Source organism: Tachypleus tridentatus, chromosome 10 (genome assembly GCF_004210375.1).
Source record: "Tachypleus tridentatus isolate NWPU-2018 chromosome 10, ASM421037v1, whole genome shotgun sequence".
NCBI lineage: Eukaryota > Metazoa > Arthropoda > Merostomata > Xiphosura > Limulidae > Tachypleus > Tachypleus tridentatus.
The window spans coordinates 63,367,579-63,382,043 of NC_134834.1; the positions used below are offsets into that span (position 1 = coordinate 63,367,579).

At 34.7% G+C, this 14,465-nt stretch overlaps 1 protein-coding gene and 1 long non-coding RNA gene across 3 annotated transcripts in view; one reads left to right on the plus strand and one right to left on the minus strand.

The window, feature by feature from the left end:
- LOC143229441 (uncharacterized) overlaps window positions 1-14,465 on the plus strand; it is a 68,798-nt gene that overhangs the window by 40,496 nt on the left and 13,837 nt on the right. Inside the window, exon 3 of one of the 2 annotated variants that reach the window (XR_013015865.1) lies at window positions 2,426-2,698. The exons of the other annotated variant lie outside the window; for it this stretch is intronic. This is a non-coding gene — a long non-coding RNA (uncharacterized LOC143229441). Of the gene's footprint in view, window positions 1-2,425; window positions 2,699-14,465 lie in introns of those variants that run through there. 2 annotated transcript variants of the gene reach the window in all.
- On the minus strand, window positions 9,579-11,583 carry LOC143229439 (uncharacterized). The gene is made up of 2 exons (XM_076461773.1): window positions 11,420-11,583; window positions 9,579-11,004 (listed from the first exon to the last, which is right to left on the minus strand). Exons 1-2 carry the CDS (start codon window positions 11,441-11,443, stop codon window positions 10,057-10,059), a joined length of 972 nt encoding a protein of 323 aa, XP_076317888.1. The 5' UTR covers window positions 11,444-11,583; the 3' UTR covers window positions 9,579-10,056.

Below are 14,465 nucleotides of genomic sequence, written 5' to 3' on the forward strand. Positions count from 1 at the left end.
CCTCTAAGCAACACAACCAGAGACATAGAAAACTAAAAGAAATGTTTTTACTTATTAATATAAGAAAGAACGAATATTTGACTTCATCAGAAATTACTATGTGTGAAAAACAAAACAGATCCAAACAGCGCAAAACATCTCCAAGATATAAAATTTACATATTATGTTTGTGTATAAATATATTTAGTTTTATTTAAACACTAATTTTTCCATTTGGGAATTTATCAGGTTTAGCGAAGAAGGTTGACACAAAGGTTAGTGCGTTTGGAATGATACATATAAATAACGAAAGGCATTCAAAACAAAATAGCATTAAAATGACATCACCTTCCCCAGCTGTTTATATACAGTCATGTGAAAAAGTTAGGACACCCTATGAAAGCCTGTATATTTTTTGTAACATTTTTGGATATATATGTATTTAATCTCAATTTTAATAATACTGAGATATTATAGGAATATAACTAAACAATTAAAACTGAAGAAAAAACTTTTCAAGATCTTTTGTAAATGTAGTTCTACAAAAATTCATATTCTAACTGAGGAAAAAGTTAGGACATCCTCACATTTATTCCCCCACAACTCGCCCACAAGTGTATCACACCAGGTGCACATGATTAGAAAATCGTTACCCAGCATTTTGAATGAAGTTTGCCCTATCTAAATTTCAGACATTTAGTTTGGTTTGCTCCTGACTGTTGAAGTGAGAGTAAGCACCATGGTGAGAGCAAAAGAGCTGTCTGAGGCCTTCAGAAAGAAAATTATAGCAGCTTATGAGTCTGATAAGAAATTTAAAAAGATCCCAAAAAATGTTGAAATCAGCCATTTCACTGTCCGGAAAATAGTCAACAAGTGGAGGGCTTTCAAAACAACTGCCAACATGCCCAGGTCTGGTCGTCGAAACTCCGAGAGCAGACCGCAAGATGCTAAAAGAGGTCTCTAAACACCCTAACATGTAATCACGGGACCTACAGAAGGCTCTGGCTACTGTTGATGTGAAAGTGCATGCCTCTACAATCAGAAAGAGACTGCACAAGTTTACCTTGCATGGGAGGTGTGCAAGGACGAAACCTTTGATCTCTAAGAGAAACATCAAGGCCAGACTGAAGTTTGCCAGAGAGAATGTAGACAAAGCCAGGATTTCTTGAATAATGTTCTTTGGACAGATGAGTCCAAAATTGAATTATTTGGACACAAGAACAGAGGACATGTTTGGCGTAAACCAAATACAGCATTCCAGGTGAAGAACCTCATACAACTGTGAAGCATGGAGGTAGAAGTGTTATGGTTTGAGGCTGCTTTGCTGCAGCAGGACCTGGACAGCTCACAATCATAGAATCCACCATGAATTCTACTGTGTATAAGAGGGTGCTTGAGGATCATGTGAAACCATCTGTACAAAAATTAAAGATGAAGCGGAACTGGACCCTGCAACACGACAATGACCCAAAACATACCAGTAAATCCACCAAGAACTGGCTGTAAACTAAGAAATGGAGAGTCCTGGAATGGCCGAGTCAAAGTCCAGATCTTAATCCCATTGATATGTTGTGGGGTGACTTGAGATGGGCTGTACATGCAAGAAACCCCTCAAACATCTCACAGCTGAAAGAATTCTGCATTGAGGTGTGGGGCAAACTTTCTTTAGACCGATGTCAGAGACTGGTAGAAAGCTACAAGAAGCGTCTCACTGCAGTTATTTCAGCCAAAGGGGGTAACATTGGCTATTAGAAGGTAGGTGTCCTAACTTTTTCCTCAGTTAGAATATGCATTTTTGTAGAATTACACTTACAGCAAATCTTAGGAAGTCTTTTCTTCAGTTTTAATTGCTTAGTTATATTCCTATAATCTCTCAGTATTGTTGAAATTGAGATTAAATATCTGTATATCCAAAAATGTTACACAAATACATATGCTTTCATAGGGTGTCCTAACTTTTTCACATAACTGTACAAACTTAGTAGCGAAGAGACAGCAACAATTTTTTTCTAGCTCTATTTAACAAATCACTGATCTTGGCTCTGAAAATCATTTTTTTGCCAGTCTTAAGAGAATGTTTGAAAGAATTAATTATAAATATTAACCCATTACTTAAGCAAATACCATCGTCTAAAAGTATGTACTTACACTACTCATAATGACGTAGAAATATCTACATGACTTGAAATTCGTGGTAACACTGGGTCATGAAAGCTTTAATATAAGAAATAAATCGAAAAGAGCTTGACTTTTTTCAAAATGAATAAACGTAAAGAAAGCTGTTGTCGATTTAGATGGGAAAATTGTAGTAGTTATGGTTTATTGTATCATTTTTTGAATTATTTGTATTGGTTACGTTTGAGAAATGGCAAGAAATATTAAGTATATGATTTAAAGTAGTAAATATTTTTTTATTTGGATTGTTCATGAGACATTTATTATATAGGTTTCTCATGTTTCGTGAGGCCTACCTCTATCAAGAAAACAAACATCAACAACAAAATAACCTGTAATTTTCTTTTATTTTGAAAACCCCAGGACATTTACTCACAAACTATAATATCAGTAAAGACCATGACCATGACCGTCCTATTATATTTGGTGTTGTTGTGTGGTGTTTTTCTACCCAACCTTGTGTTTATAAACACTGCCGGAATCAGAAACCATGGAATACAGGAAACACAACGAGTGAGTTTGTCATTCAAGACAATAGTACAGACCAGAATCGCCCTTTGTTCGCAATAATAAATCTTTGATTTATAAATTACAAATTGTTTAATATAAAGTGTGTTTTGTGTGTGTGTGTTTTTTCTCTCTTCGCCTGGCCCGGCATGGCCAGGTGGTTAGGGCGCTAGTCTTGTGATTTGAGGGTCACTGGTTTGAATCCAAATCACACAAAATATGCTCGCTTGTACAGCCGTGAGGACGTTATATTGTAACACTAAATCATATTATTCGTTGGCAAAAGGGTTGGCAGTGGGTGGTGGTGATAGCTGTCTTCTCTCTAGCATTACACTGCTAAATTTGAGACGACTAGAGCAGATATTCCTCGTGTAGCTTTGCGCGAAATTGAAAAAGTGTATTATTCGATTCGCTACTTATCACTAAGTCGGAGAATATCTGAGGAAGTTTACATGAAAGATTGAACATTAGCTGCGAAAATATAATAAGAAATAAAACTACCTGTTTATTCTTTTATAGATTGTTTAGGCAAGAGTATTCATGATGAAACTCTGTAGAATGGATGGCAACTGCTTGTTGTGGAGACACAAGTGTAAAGGAAGACTTTCGAAACGTCCTCCACACTTGTATCCACAACAGGCAGTTGTTGTCCATCCTACAAAGTTTCATACTTGTACATTCCTGATTACTTAATGTCTTTTAAAAAGACTAAAAAGAACGTGATAGGTACAGTTGATAGCTGATATTGAAAAAAAATAAATAAATAGGATTTGTGTTTTTATTTGCTCTGAGCTTAAAATTGGTAAATAAAAGTAGCGATAATTCAGTATGAACTATAAAAATAACATCTGTTGTTAAAATATGTTTGATTGAATGCGGCTATATCTAATTTTTTTTCTTATAATCATAAATTAAATTATTAACAGTTGCTTTTCAATGTTCACTACTACGTCGCTTAAGGTGATTTGAATGTTATAAGGTATGCAACCATTAAGACTAACTCAGAAGATATCTGCTAATTGCAGCTAATGGGGTATGAAGAATTATGAGAACCTACGAGTGAAAGTAAGCAAGTATGTAATAACATGTCAACCACACTATGTCTGCAATATCCAGTGCTTTCAAAGCTTATAAATGGTGAGAAAACCAACAAGCTTGCGGACATTCAAATATCGTAGATACTAATATAATTTTCATTCCTTCAGGCCACCAATGTCTTTGTAATGCTATAAGGTATCAAACCATAATTCAAAGCTTCTGTAGTATGTTATATTTATTTTAAAATTGTGGACTCTTAATTCTCGTATACGTCATGGAAAATTTTAAGATATGTTACCATGTAGCATATTTCCCTAACTATGTGTTTTCCTATTGCCCCTAGTGACTCAGCGGTATGTCTGCGGACTTACAACGCTAAAATCTGGGTTTCGATACCCGTTGTAGGCAGAGAACAGATAGCCCATTCTGTAGCTTTGTGATTAATTTAACAACAACAACATCTTTTCTTATCAGCTGTTGGTATGAAACTGGAGATCTATCCTTCGGAATTCAGTAGTTTTATTTGATGTAACGTCTATAATTACTATCTTGTGGTGCATATTTTACAAGAGTATGGAAGAGCTTTGTCCTGTTTTGTCTGTATAACCTATGTAAATCGGGTTGTATTGGTCAAAATATATTATGTTAAAATTCAAACAGGGAATACTGTTCTCTTGCTTCTATTTATTGATATAAATTGGTTATCTCTGATTTAATTTTGAATTTTATTTTTGATGCTATCAATTGTGTTTCATCTGCATTGTTCCATTGCGGCGTGATGAAAGAATTCGTCTGTGAAAAAAATGTAGATCGAAGAGATGAGCCATTGTCCAAATTATCCTGTACTCCAGTGCGAAACGTAGCAGTAATAGTTATAATTTCCATCGTGTTCTGTGAAGGGTTTTATAGCTAGAACAAAAGAAACGAGGCTGTTGAAGATGGAGAAATACAAGCAACTTAAAGTTAGTGAGAAAGACTCGTAAATTCTAAATGTTTGTAACGTAAAGAAAGCCATACTACTAGAACATGTCTTATTTCAATATTAACATGTGCAGCATAGCAAAGGATGATTTATTCATGTGGTGAGAGCCATCCGTAAGCTATCTTTCTCGAGTCGTCAAGTATTGGAAAATTTATTTTATATATGTCTGCATATACACAAACACACACATAATGAAAGTGTAGGTCAAACCTATTTGGCTACGCACATGAAGATTAAGGGGTGATTATTGTCAATCCAGGCAGTAGATGAGAGATGGCCTGGTAGGTCATACATTGTGCAGCAAAATGATGTATTACCAAAATGCCTACATTATGTTCTTAAGGAACGTAAAAATCACACGTCATAGTATATGCAAGTGCAATCATTACATCTTGCTCTATAAAGGACATGGATTAGAAATGGTACCTTAAGTTTGGAAGTTTAAGATTAATGAAAGTCTCCTGTCTACCGAGGAAAAGGGTAAAAGAAAACAAACAAAAATATTTCAACTCTCACAGAGCGTAGATAGTTCTCGAGTAGCTTTGCGCGAAATTAAACAAAACAAAAAACTGTCACAGAAACAGTCTAAAAACTAATCTTGAAGCATAAATTCCATGTAAATTGCCTTGGTCAATACAACCTGGAATAGTCACTGTAGGGAATACAAGATCCGATACATGTCGAGTTTGTCCACATCTGGAATGAAATGGAATAAGCTAAGATTTTCTTTATCACTAATATTACCGTCATACTTGGCTCAGTCAGAGTGCATTACATCAATAAACACGTGTTACTGGAGGATTTATTAAAACCTGACCAAGGATATATCAAAAGAAAAAAATAAAGGGATATATCCACCACAAATTACTTTGCATCGGCAACAGGCCTTCGCTTATTGGAACTAGCGTAGACGTTATCACATATTGTTTTGAAATCCAGAAGATGTTAGTTTTTAAATAGGCACTCAGATCAAGTGTTCAATTCGCTGTTTCGTATTTATCTAAAGACAAATTCAACCTGATTCACAATTATATTCGTACATAAATCATGTGTAAGTACTACGTATTACTATATTCGTGCTACACAGAGAGTTGAGAACAGGCCTGGCATGGCCAGATGGTTAGAGCGCTTGACTGGTAATTTAAGATCATGGGTTCAAATCCAAAATTACACCAAACATGCTCCTCCTAAAAGCCGCAGGGGCGTTATAAAGTTATAGTCATTCCCACTTTTCGTTGGTGAAAGAGTAACCCAAGAGTAGGCGGTGGGTGGTAATGACTAACAGCCTTTCGTATGGTCTCACACTGCTAAATTAGAGACGGCTTCAGAAAGTGGTATTTGTGGAAACAGTGACATTACATTGAAGATACAGTGGTGGTTTTTAGAGCTGGAATTTCCATTTTTTCCTTTTCAATTTCATATGACTCTAGGCCCGGCATGGCCAGGTGGGTTAAGGCGTTCGACTCGTAATCTGAGAGTCGTGGGTTCGAATCCCCGTCGCGCCAAACATGCTCGCTTTTTTTGGGCCTGGCATAGCCAAGTGGGTTAAGTCGTTCGACTCGTAATCCAAGGGTCGCGGGTTCGAATCCCGGTCGCACCAAATATGCTCGCCCTTTCAGCCGTGGGGGCGTTATAATCTCACTATTCGTTGGTAGAAGAGTAGCCCAAGAGTTGGCGGTGGGTGGTGATGACTAGCTGCCTTCCCTCTAATCTTACACTGCTAAATTAGGGACGGATAGCGCAGATAGCCCTCGAGCAGCTTTGCGTGAAATTCAAAAGCAAACAAACATATGAATCTCTCAAATAGTTTTGATTTACATATGAAAATTAACAACAAGAAAGGGAGATAGTTGCCAAGGTTATATAGTTCAATGATGATTTTACAGAGACAGTAAGTCTAATGTTAATCTGAATTTTGTGTATTTTTTATATTTTTGATATAGGTTTGTTTTGTTTTGTTTTGAATTTCACGTAAAGTTACACAAGGGCTATCTGCGCTAGTCGTCCATAATTTATCAGTAAAAGCCTAGAAGGAAAGCAGCTACTCATCACTACCCAACTCTTGGGCTAATCTTTTATCAACAAAAAATTAAATTGACCGTAACATTATAACTTCTCCACGCGTTTGTGTTTGAGTGTTACGATTATTTCACTTGGAATTTTATTTTCTATGTTCTTGAAAGGAAATTATCCAGTTTTCAACTGCTGTTTGTTTTTTACCAACTTTCTAAATTTGTATTCATCACTAGAAAGAGTATAACAAAAGTTAACAATCACGAACAATAAATACACTAAAAGAAATACGCCGAAGAGTGTTCAGTGACATGAATCATCCAAAAACACTGTATAAAGATATGTACAAAACTCACAAAAATAATACAGTATAGACATTCAAACAACATTTGCACAAAACTTGGATTAAAATAATGGTTTTACTAAACATATTTTTAATTAATGATGATTACACGAGTAAATATATTTGTCAAAGTCCTTTTGAAAACTATGAATATATATATATATCTTGGTAAAACTAGCAGAAACTTAAAAATACAAGATTTAACTTGTTTGTTGTTAAGCACAAAGCTAGCTATCCAATGTGCTATTTGTGGTCTACCCATTCCAGCTATCTATACCTGATCTTAAACGTTATAAACCCTCAAACTTACTGCTAAGTCAAAGAGGTAGCACAATAGTTAGTGAGCACAATAACATGTAAATAAATGCGTGAAAACTGAACTCTATAATAAATTAGGAAAATGAAATATATCTGGTAAAGATGAAGACGTAAACAAAAGGAAAAATAAGTCCTATCACGAAAAGAATACATACACGTAAAACAAGTATTTATAAGAGAAATCTTTCACTTTTATTGAACACCCAGTACAATGAATGACTTCTGTTTAAATAATTTATGGTGAAACGTCTTCTAAGATGACTTCTTTTTACCTGTCTATTGTATTGGTTTGTATATTACATTTATAGAAAGCTTATGTTAGCCAAACGCTTATGAGTTCAGGCACATGAAATTGAAAGAGAATGTAAACAGGTAGTGCATCATGAATGATATACATAGCAGATCCACTCAGCCTACATTAATGACATTATATTAACTCGAATTTTAGAAATATTATAATTACATCAACATATTCAAACAAGGTTACCTCAGAAATATTCATCTCATATTGTTATTGTGTTAATGTCATTGTATTTTTACCGCTTAATTAATCATTAGCTAAGCAAATAAACACACAGTGTAATGGGCAACTCGAAGTTAACCGAAGTAACGACACAGTAAATATCAGTAAACATTTTTTATTATTATTATTAGTGAGCACGATAAAAAAGCGTCTAGATAAACTATGGATCTTGCTCACTGTGAAGGTGCAAATCATATTAAATCACAACAGAATGAGATTTATTATAATTCCATTAACATAATAAGCTGTTTGAGTAGCGGTGGTGTTAGATAAGACGTTCGAGGAATCAGAGTGACTCACGAGGTAAATACTCAATGCTTCCAAATAGAAACTGCTATACCAGTTACATTGGCTGGTTTTACTTTAAAACTAAGACACAGGGACAATCATCTGCTGTCAAAATCAGTCTTCTTAATTATGACATCAAGAAGATTATATAAATACTTGTTTACTAAAATACATAACACACACACTTATATATATATTATTGAAATTGATAATATATATATTATCAATTATTATAAATTATAATTATATATATTATAATTATTATAAATTATAATTGTATTATAAATTATAATTATATATATTATAATTATTATAAATATTATTATTCCTACAACTGTCTTTAGGCAGTGAAGGGTAATATAGATACGGGACGTTATGGGCTTGACCACCCATATCTCGCTCTCCTAATTTCTAATTTTCTTATGTGACACTAGCAAATTGGTTTGTTAGTTTTTTTTGGTATTTGAATTACACGCAAAGCTACGTAAGGGCTATCTGCGCTAACCGTCCCTAACTTAGCAGAGAGAAGACAGCTAGTCATCACCACCCACCGCCAACTCTTGGGATACTCTTTTACCAACGAAATAATGGGATTGACCGTCGCATTATAATGCCCCCACAGCTGAAATGGCGAGCATATTTGGTGTGACGGGAAGCAAATTAGAGATTAAAACTGATAGGTGGTGTATCCCCACCACAGAGTTGGTCCTACTTCTCAGTTACCTGCAAAACCTAGGATACATTTTATAATTCACGTTGTAGCTTGTTCCCGAGGATCCATTATTTTTTAAATGTTCAGCGTATTTTAAAAAAAATTCATGTTAATGTGTTTTGGTTTATGGCTTGAATATTTTATGGTTATGATACATACACTACAATTTTGAGCAGATAGGTCATAACGTTAAAGTCACGTGTTTGATGAATTAACCAATTAACCATCAACAGAATGCGTACTTGAAGTTTTTAATAAACCGAAACAAAATGTGACTGGATAATTCAAGAGGATTTTGTATTTTAAACGCCTATGCAAATTGCCATTTCGGTATGTTTTAAAACCTTCAGGTATATTCCACGCTGATACCAGGCTTATGTTTGTAATAAGTGATAATAATAAATAGTGGCGATTTCAAACATAATAAATGTTCCATATATTTTTAATTATTAAAGTGAGCCATCATCCGCCAGATAAATTTTGGTGCGCAGAAGGAAGATAGATACAAGCTCAGTAAAACAGGTTACACGTTGAAGAAACATATCTAACCATTGGTATATCAATTGAAGTTTTGATTTTTATGACGATACTCAATGATATGTGGATATATAAATCAGCTCAGGGTTAGAGTACTAGAATAACACTTCACTCCTCTTTCCTTTTATATTACACGAAAATAAACAAAACATTTCATAGAACGTCTTTATTGAGACACCATCCATTAAAACTATACATCATATGTTCTTTATGCATTCGTAAACTTTAAACATAAAAACTAAGCTGGGTAATTACTTTTGTATAAAATCTAAACTTGTGTTGATTCACATAGTTTGTTTTCATTAACAGATTTTTAAAAATCCCTATAGCTAATTATAACATCAGAGTGTGTTTTATCCCATACGAAAACATATACTACAAATATACAGCTAAGAATATGATACAATTTTGTTTCATGGCTTGAAAATCTTCGAGAGTGAAATAAATTTCAGTACTCCATAGATACTCAGATGTTTCAATAAAAGTTTAAATGTAATAAGTAGGAAAGTAAAACTTCAAGGTACTCATAGTAATCTACAAATTACTAAACCTCCTTCATATTACCCGCAGTCAACGACTCAAGTACTTTATTCCAATATTTCTCATCTATCATACTATAAGTCAAAATAAAATACCACACTTTATTGCTTTGTCTTGTCATACACTATTCTGTACCCAGTTGGACCCTTAGCATAGTCGTCAGGATGTCTTGAGATTAAATACACGTTTTTAGTACCAGCGTAACCATGGCCATAACCACCCTTACCGTGTCCTCCACCTCCATGACCACCAGTTTGATGCCCACTGTAACTTCCTTTCTTATATCCTCCTCCACCTTGCTTGTAACCATAGCCGTCCTTATAATACTTGCCGCCATTTTTATGATCATCACCGTAATAGTTGTCGTAGCCACCTTTTCCGTATTTGTGATAGTCGTCCCCGTATTTCTTCTTGTCGTGATATTTTTTGTCATCATATTTCTTGTATTTCTTACCTGCATGATGGTCATAGTAGTCGTGGAAGTCTTTGTATTTCTTACCGTAGTCCTTGTCTTTATAGTCATCGAAGTACAACTTCTTGTCTCCAAATTCTTCCTTGTGGTAGACATTCTTGAAGCCATATTTCTTATGGCCATAATCTTTGTAGTAATCGCCTCCAAATTTACCCCCTTTATTTCCTCTGCCTCCATAATGATCTGCTCTGTACTTTTTTCCACGGAGTCCTCCGTCCTTGTAGTATCCGTGCTTATCCCTACCATACCTGTCGTAATAACGACCTCCTTTGTCATATCTGTGTTTTCCTCCATAATCATCATAGCCCTTGTAGTCCTTCCCTCCATGTTTGTACTGGCCGCCGTAATCTCCGTAGCCTGTAGCACCCCTGTGCGACCTTCCATAACCGTAACCGTGTCCTACGGGACCACCATAACCATAACCTGCTCCTCCGTGTCCGCCGTAGCCAGTTGCTGCTACTTGAAGATCAACTTTCTTGCTTTCTGCTATGTCGAGGTCATCATAACTAGCAATACCTTCGGTGTCTTCATCAGCCAATGTCACTGATACCAGCAAAAGGAAGAACCCAGTTGTGACCTGAAATGAAATATTCCAGTAAAAATATAAAGGTTAACAATGCGAAAAATATATACATATATATGAAGAATGTTAATGTAACAGAACTGAATATCCAATTAACAATTGTTTTATTATCTACCTCTATCAGTTGCTAACTGTCAGATGTGTTGGATCATGACTCTGGATTATTATTATAAATCTGGATTTAGATATTCCTAGTGGACAGATCACAGAAAAAGTATTGTGGTTCTCTTTCTGTAAACGATAAAAAACAAATATCTGGCTAGAATTTGGTTAAATCATTTGAATGTGTCCACGGTGTCGATAAAGTCTTCTAAGGAAATCTGAGTGTTTTAAAATAAACTTTTCATTATTCAGAAAAAGAAAAAGACAATAAATGTTTACTTTGAACTTTCATTTATTATTTACTTACCCAGAGGGCCCTCGTCAACTTCATTATTACTTAGTGATAGTTGAAAACCAGATGATGAAAGCAAGTTCGATAGCTTTGCAAGGTGTTAGCTTCACCTTTATTATTACTCTGAATTGCGTCTTTTCTTGACGCCAACCTTGGCTTGCTCTGCAACAGAAGCTATGGAGACAGGTTTAAATACGCTGCACTTAATGGGACGTCCTTCGAAAAACAGCGTAGGATGGTACGTTCGAGAAAGCATGCGCCAGTTATAAACACGTCCAACCTCCTGGCAATCAACCGACACATATAAAACATTCTAAGAAAATAAATGTCTTATTTTCCACAAGGAAGAATAATACCAAACAAATGACTGACACGCTGTTCGGGTGTGGGGGGGTGCACTGAGGTAGTGATAGCCACTAGTCTGGAACCAAGAACCATGCTCCTTTTTACTTTTTTTATACTTTTGTTATCAATTGCAGCGTATTAAACTGAAGAGACGCACGTAGAAATTCTATCAGCCAAGCTTGTTTAGTTAATACTGATGATGCCTTTAGCATGTTGCTTCTTTTTAAAATCACCTTCCTTGTCTTTCTTTTTTTCTCTTTCAGCTAACATTGTACTTCAAAAGACCATTAAACTTGATAGAACATAAGTTGAAACATTATAACAAAGAGATAGGAATAGAATATTGTGGAGTATAAATCAAAATATTTAACATTAAGCGATCTAAATATAGTTTGGTATTGTTTTTAGCAACCCTTTAGTTCTTTGTTTCTAATCCATTTATGATTAGCTATATTTGCTTTTAATAGCTCGATGTGTCTAATACGTAACAGTTTAGAATCAGATTGTTTGTTTGTTTTAAAGTATGTACAAAACTGCACGATGGACAATTTATGCTTTTCCCACCACAGGTATCGAAACCCGGTTACTTGTATTGTAAGTCCGCAGATTGGGGTAGGCAGTTTTGAATCAGAGCAGCATGCCTGTTAGTTCAGTGAGGTTTTATAAGAACGGTCCGTGGCGTTATTTTCGCAAACGTTCTTCTAGTGTCTTTTCGTTAGTTAAAAACTGTACAGTAATTATCCCGCTTAATTAATTGTATTTTAAGTTATAAACCAAACACTAAGCAAGATTAAATTGGTAATTTAATTTGTATTTTATAAATAAAGTATCTTGAGTTCGAAGTATATATGGTTCTTTATCTGCTTATAAAGAATGTTGATTTTAAACGTGTACAGTTTCTTTTAGAGTAAGACCATATTGAAATATCGAGTCCTAAATTTTAGCGTTGTAATTTTGTAGACTTAATCGCTGTTCTACCAGAGGACAGAAATATTAAGATATAACAAGTTAAAAGCGAATGTTGAATGAACTCTATCATTATATACACAAGAATATAGAACAAACTCTCTATCACGCATACACAAACAGAATTGGTACCGAGCTCAAATTCATTCATAAACCTATGTTGAACTAAATAATTAATGAAATAATAATTAAGGCTATGGAAATAGATATACGTTTACGCAATTGTAAAAATTGGAGAAACAAGAAGAAATTTTGAGATGAAAAGATTTAATGAGCATCTAAACAGGAGCCATCAACCTGAACGAACACCTAAAAGTGGCATCGCTGTAAACGAATACATAGAAAAGCCATGATTGTAAATGAATACCTAAAATGTTAACAATGTAAATGAACACTTAAGTGGGTTACCCTTAAAAGGAAGTGAAAAACTATTAGAAAATCATGCTTAAAGAAGAAGAGGTATACGGAAGAAAATGACGTAAGCATTATTGTAAAATGGAGGACGTTCACTTAACAATATTATTTATGAAGGATGTTCCCTGTACTTTTATTGAACACTATCGACCATCATCGCATGCGAGTTTTATTTGAATAATTCAAAAGTCAACGTACATTCTATTTTCTTTCTTTATACCAACTAAGGATACTTTGCCGATGAAGACCAACGCCTTGGTATAGGATTTTATTTCAGGGAAAAATATGGTTTCTTTTGTGGTGTACGTTATTAGGTTGACGTTTAAGAGTTGGAATAAGTAAACGAAAGAGAGTACAATGAGGTAGAGCAGGAACAAAGCTAACTATAGTAGTTCAATTCAGTGAAACCAGTGACATAAACATAATTCAAACTTTAGAGTTAAACTTATATAGAGAGATAACAAAGTTATTATACATTTGAAAAAGCTCTTATTATAAGGTTGGTGATAAAGAAAACACCAGACAAACAAATGAAACCAATCCAATTATTGTTTGTAATATTTAGAAATTATTTTCTAAGTGAAACACTATTCTGTATGGTCAGGTGGTTTAGGGCGCTCGAATTCTAATCTGAGGGTCACCGATTCGTATCCCTGTCATACCAAATATGCTCGCTGTTTTAGCCGTGGAGGCATTATAAGGTGAAAATTAATCCAACTATTCGTTGCTAAAAGAATCGCCCAAGAGTTAGCGGTGAGTAGTGATGACTAGCTGCCTTCCTTCTGATCATACACTGCTAAATTATGGACGGCTAACGCAGATAGCCCTTGTGTAGCTTTGTGCGAAATTCATATACAAACAAACAAATCTAAATGAAACATCAGCCTAATCACCATTTCCCACATTATAGATGTATTTAAGTAACCTTATTTCAATTTTTTTTTCTAATATTGTCACAGTGTCAATACCAGTTTAGTGTTTCTCATTAAAGAGTCTTCCGCTAAATGAGTAAGCACGTAATGTAATCAGCAGCTCAAAATGAACCGAGATATGAAGTATTCTGTACAAAGCACAGTTGTTTTCTTTTTTAATGACACTGAGGACACAACAGTCAACATAAATGAACGCTCTCAACAGTGTTACAAACGAACAGGATAAATAAGGCGTGTGAACAAAATGTAGCTGTTGTATATATAAAATACATAGATTAATGAAATCTCTAAAGAATCAGATTTATTATAATTTTACAAACATAATGAACAGTTTGATTAGTAGTGGTAGCAGCTAAGATGGTTAAAAAATCATAGTTTCGTTGAGTCAATGTTCAGTGATTACA

Excerpts from the sequence above, each read along its gene's own strand:
- LOC143229439 (XM_076461773.1), bottom strand. The coding sequence starts at position 11,443 with ATGAAGTTGACGAGGGCCCTCTGG. Across the intron at positions 11,005-11,419 it reads AGTTGACGAGGGCCCTCTGG|GTCACAACTGGGTTCTTCCT; the intron begins GTAAGTAAATAA and ends ATTTCATTTCAG.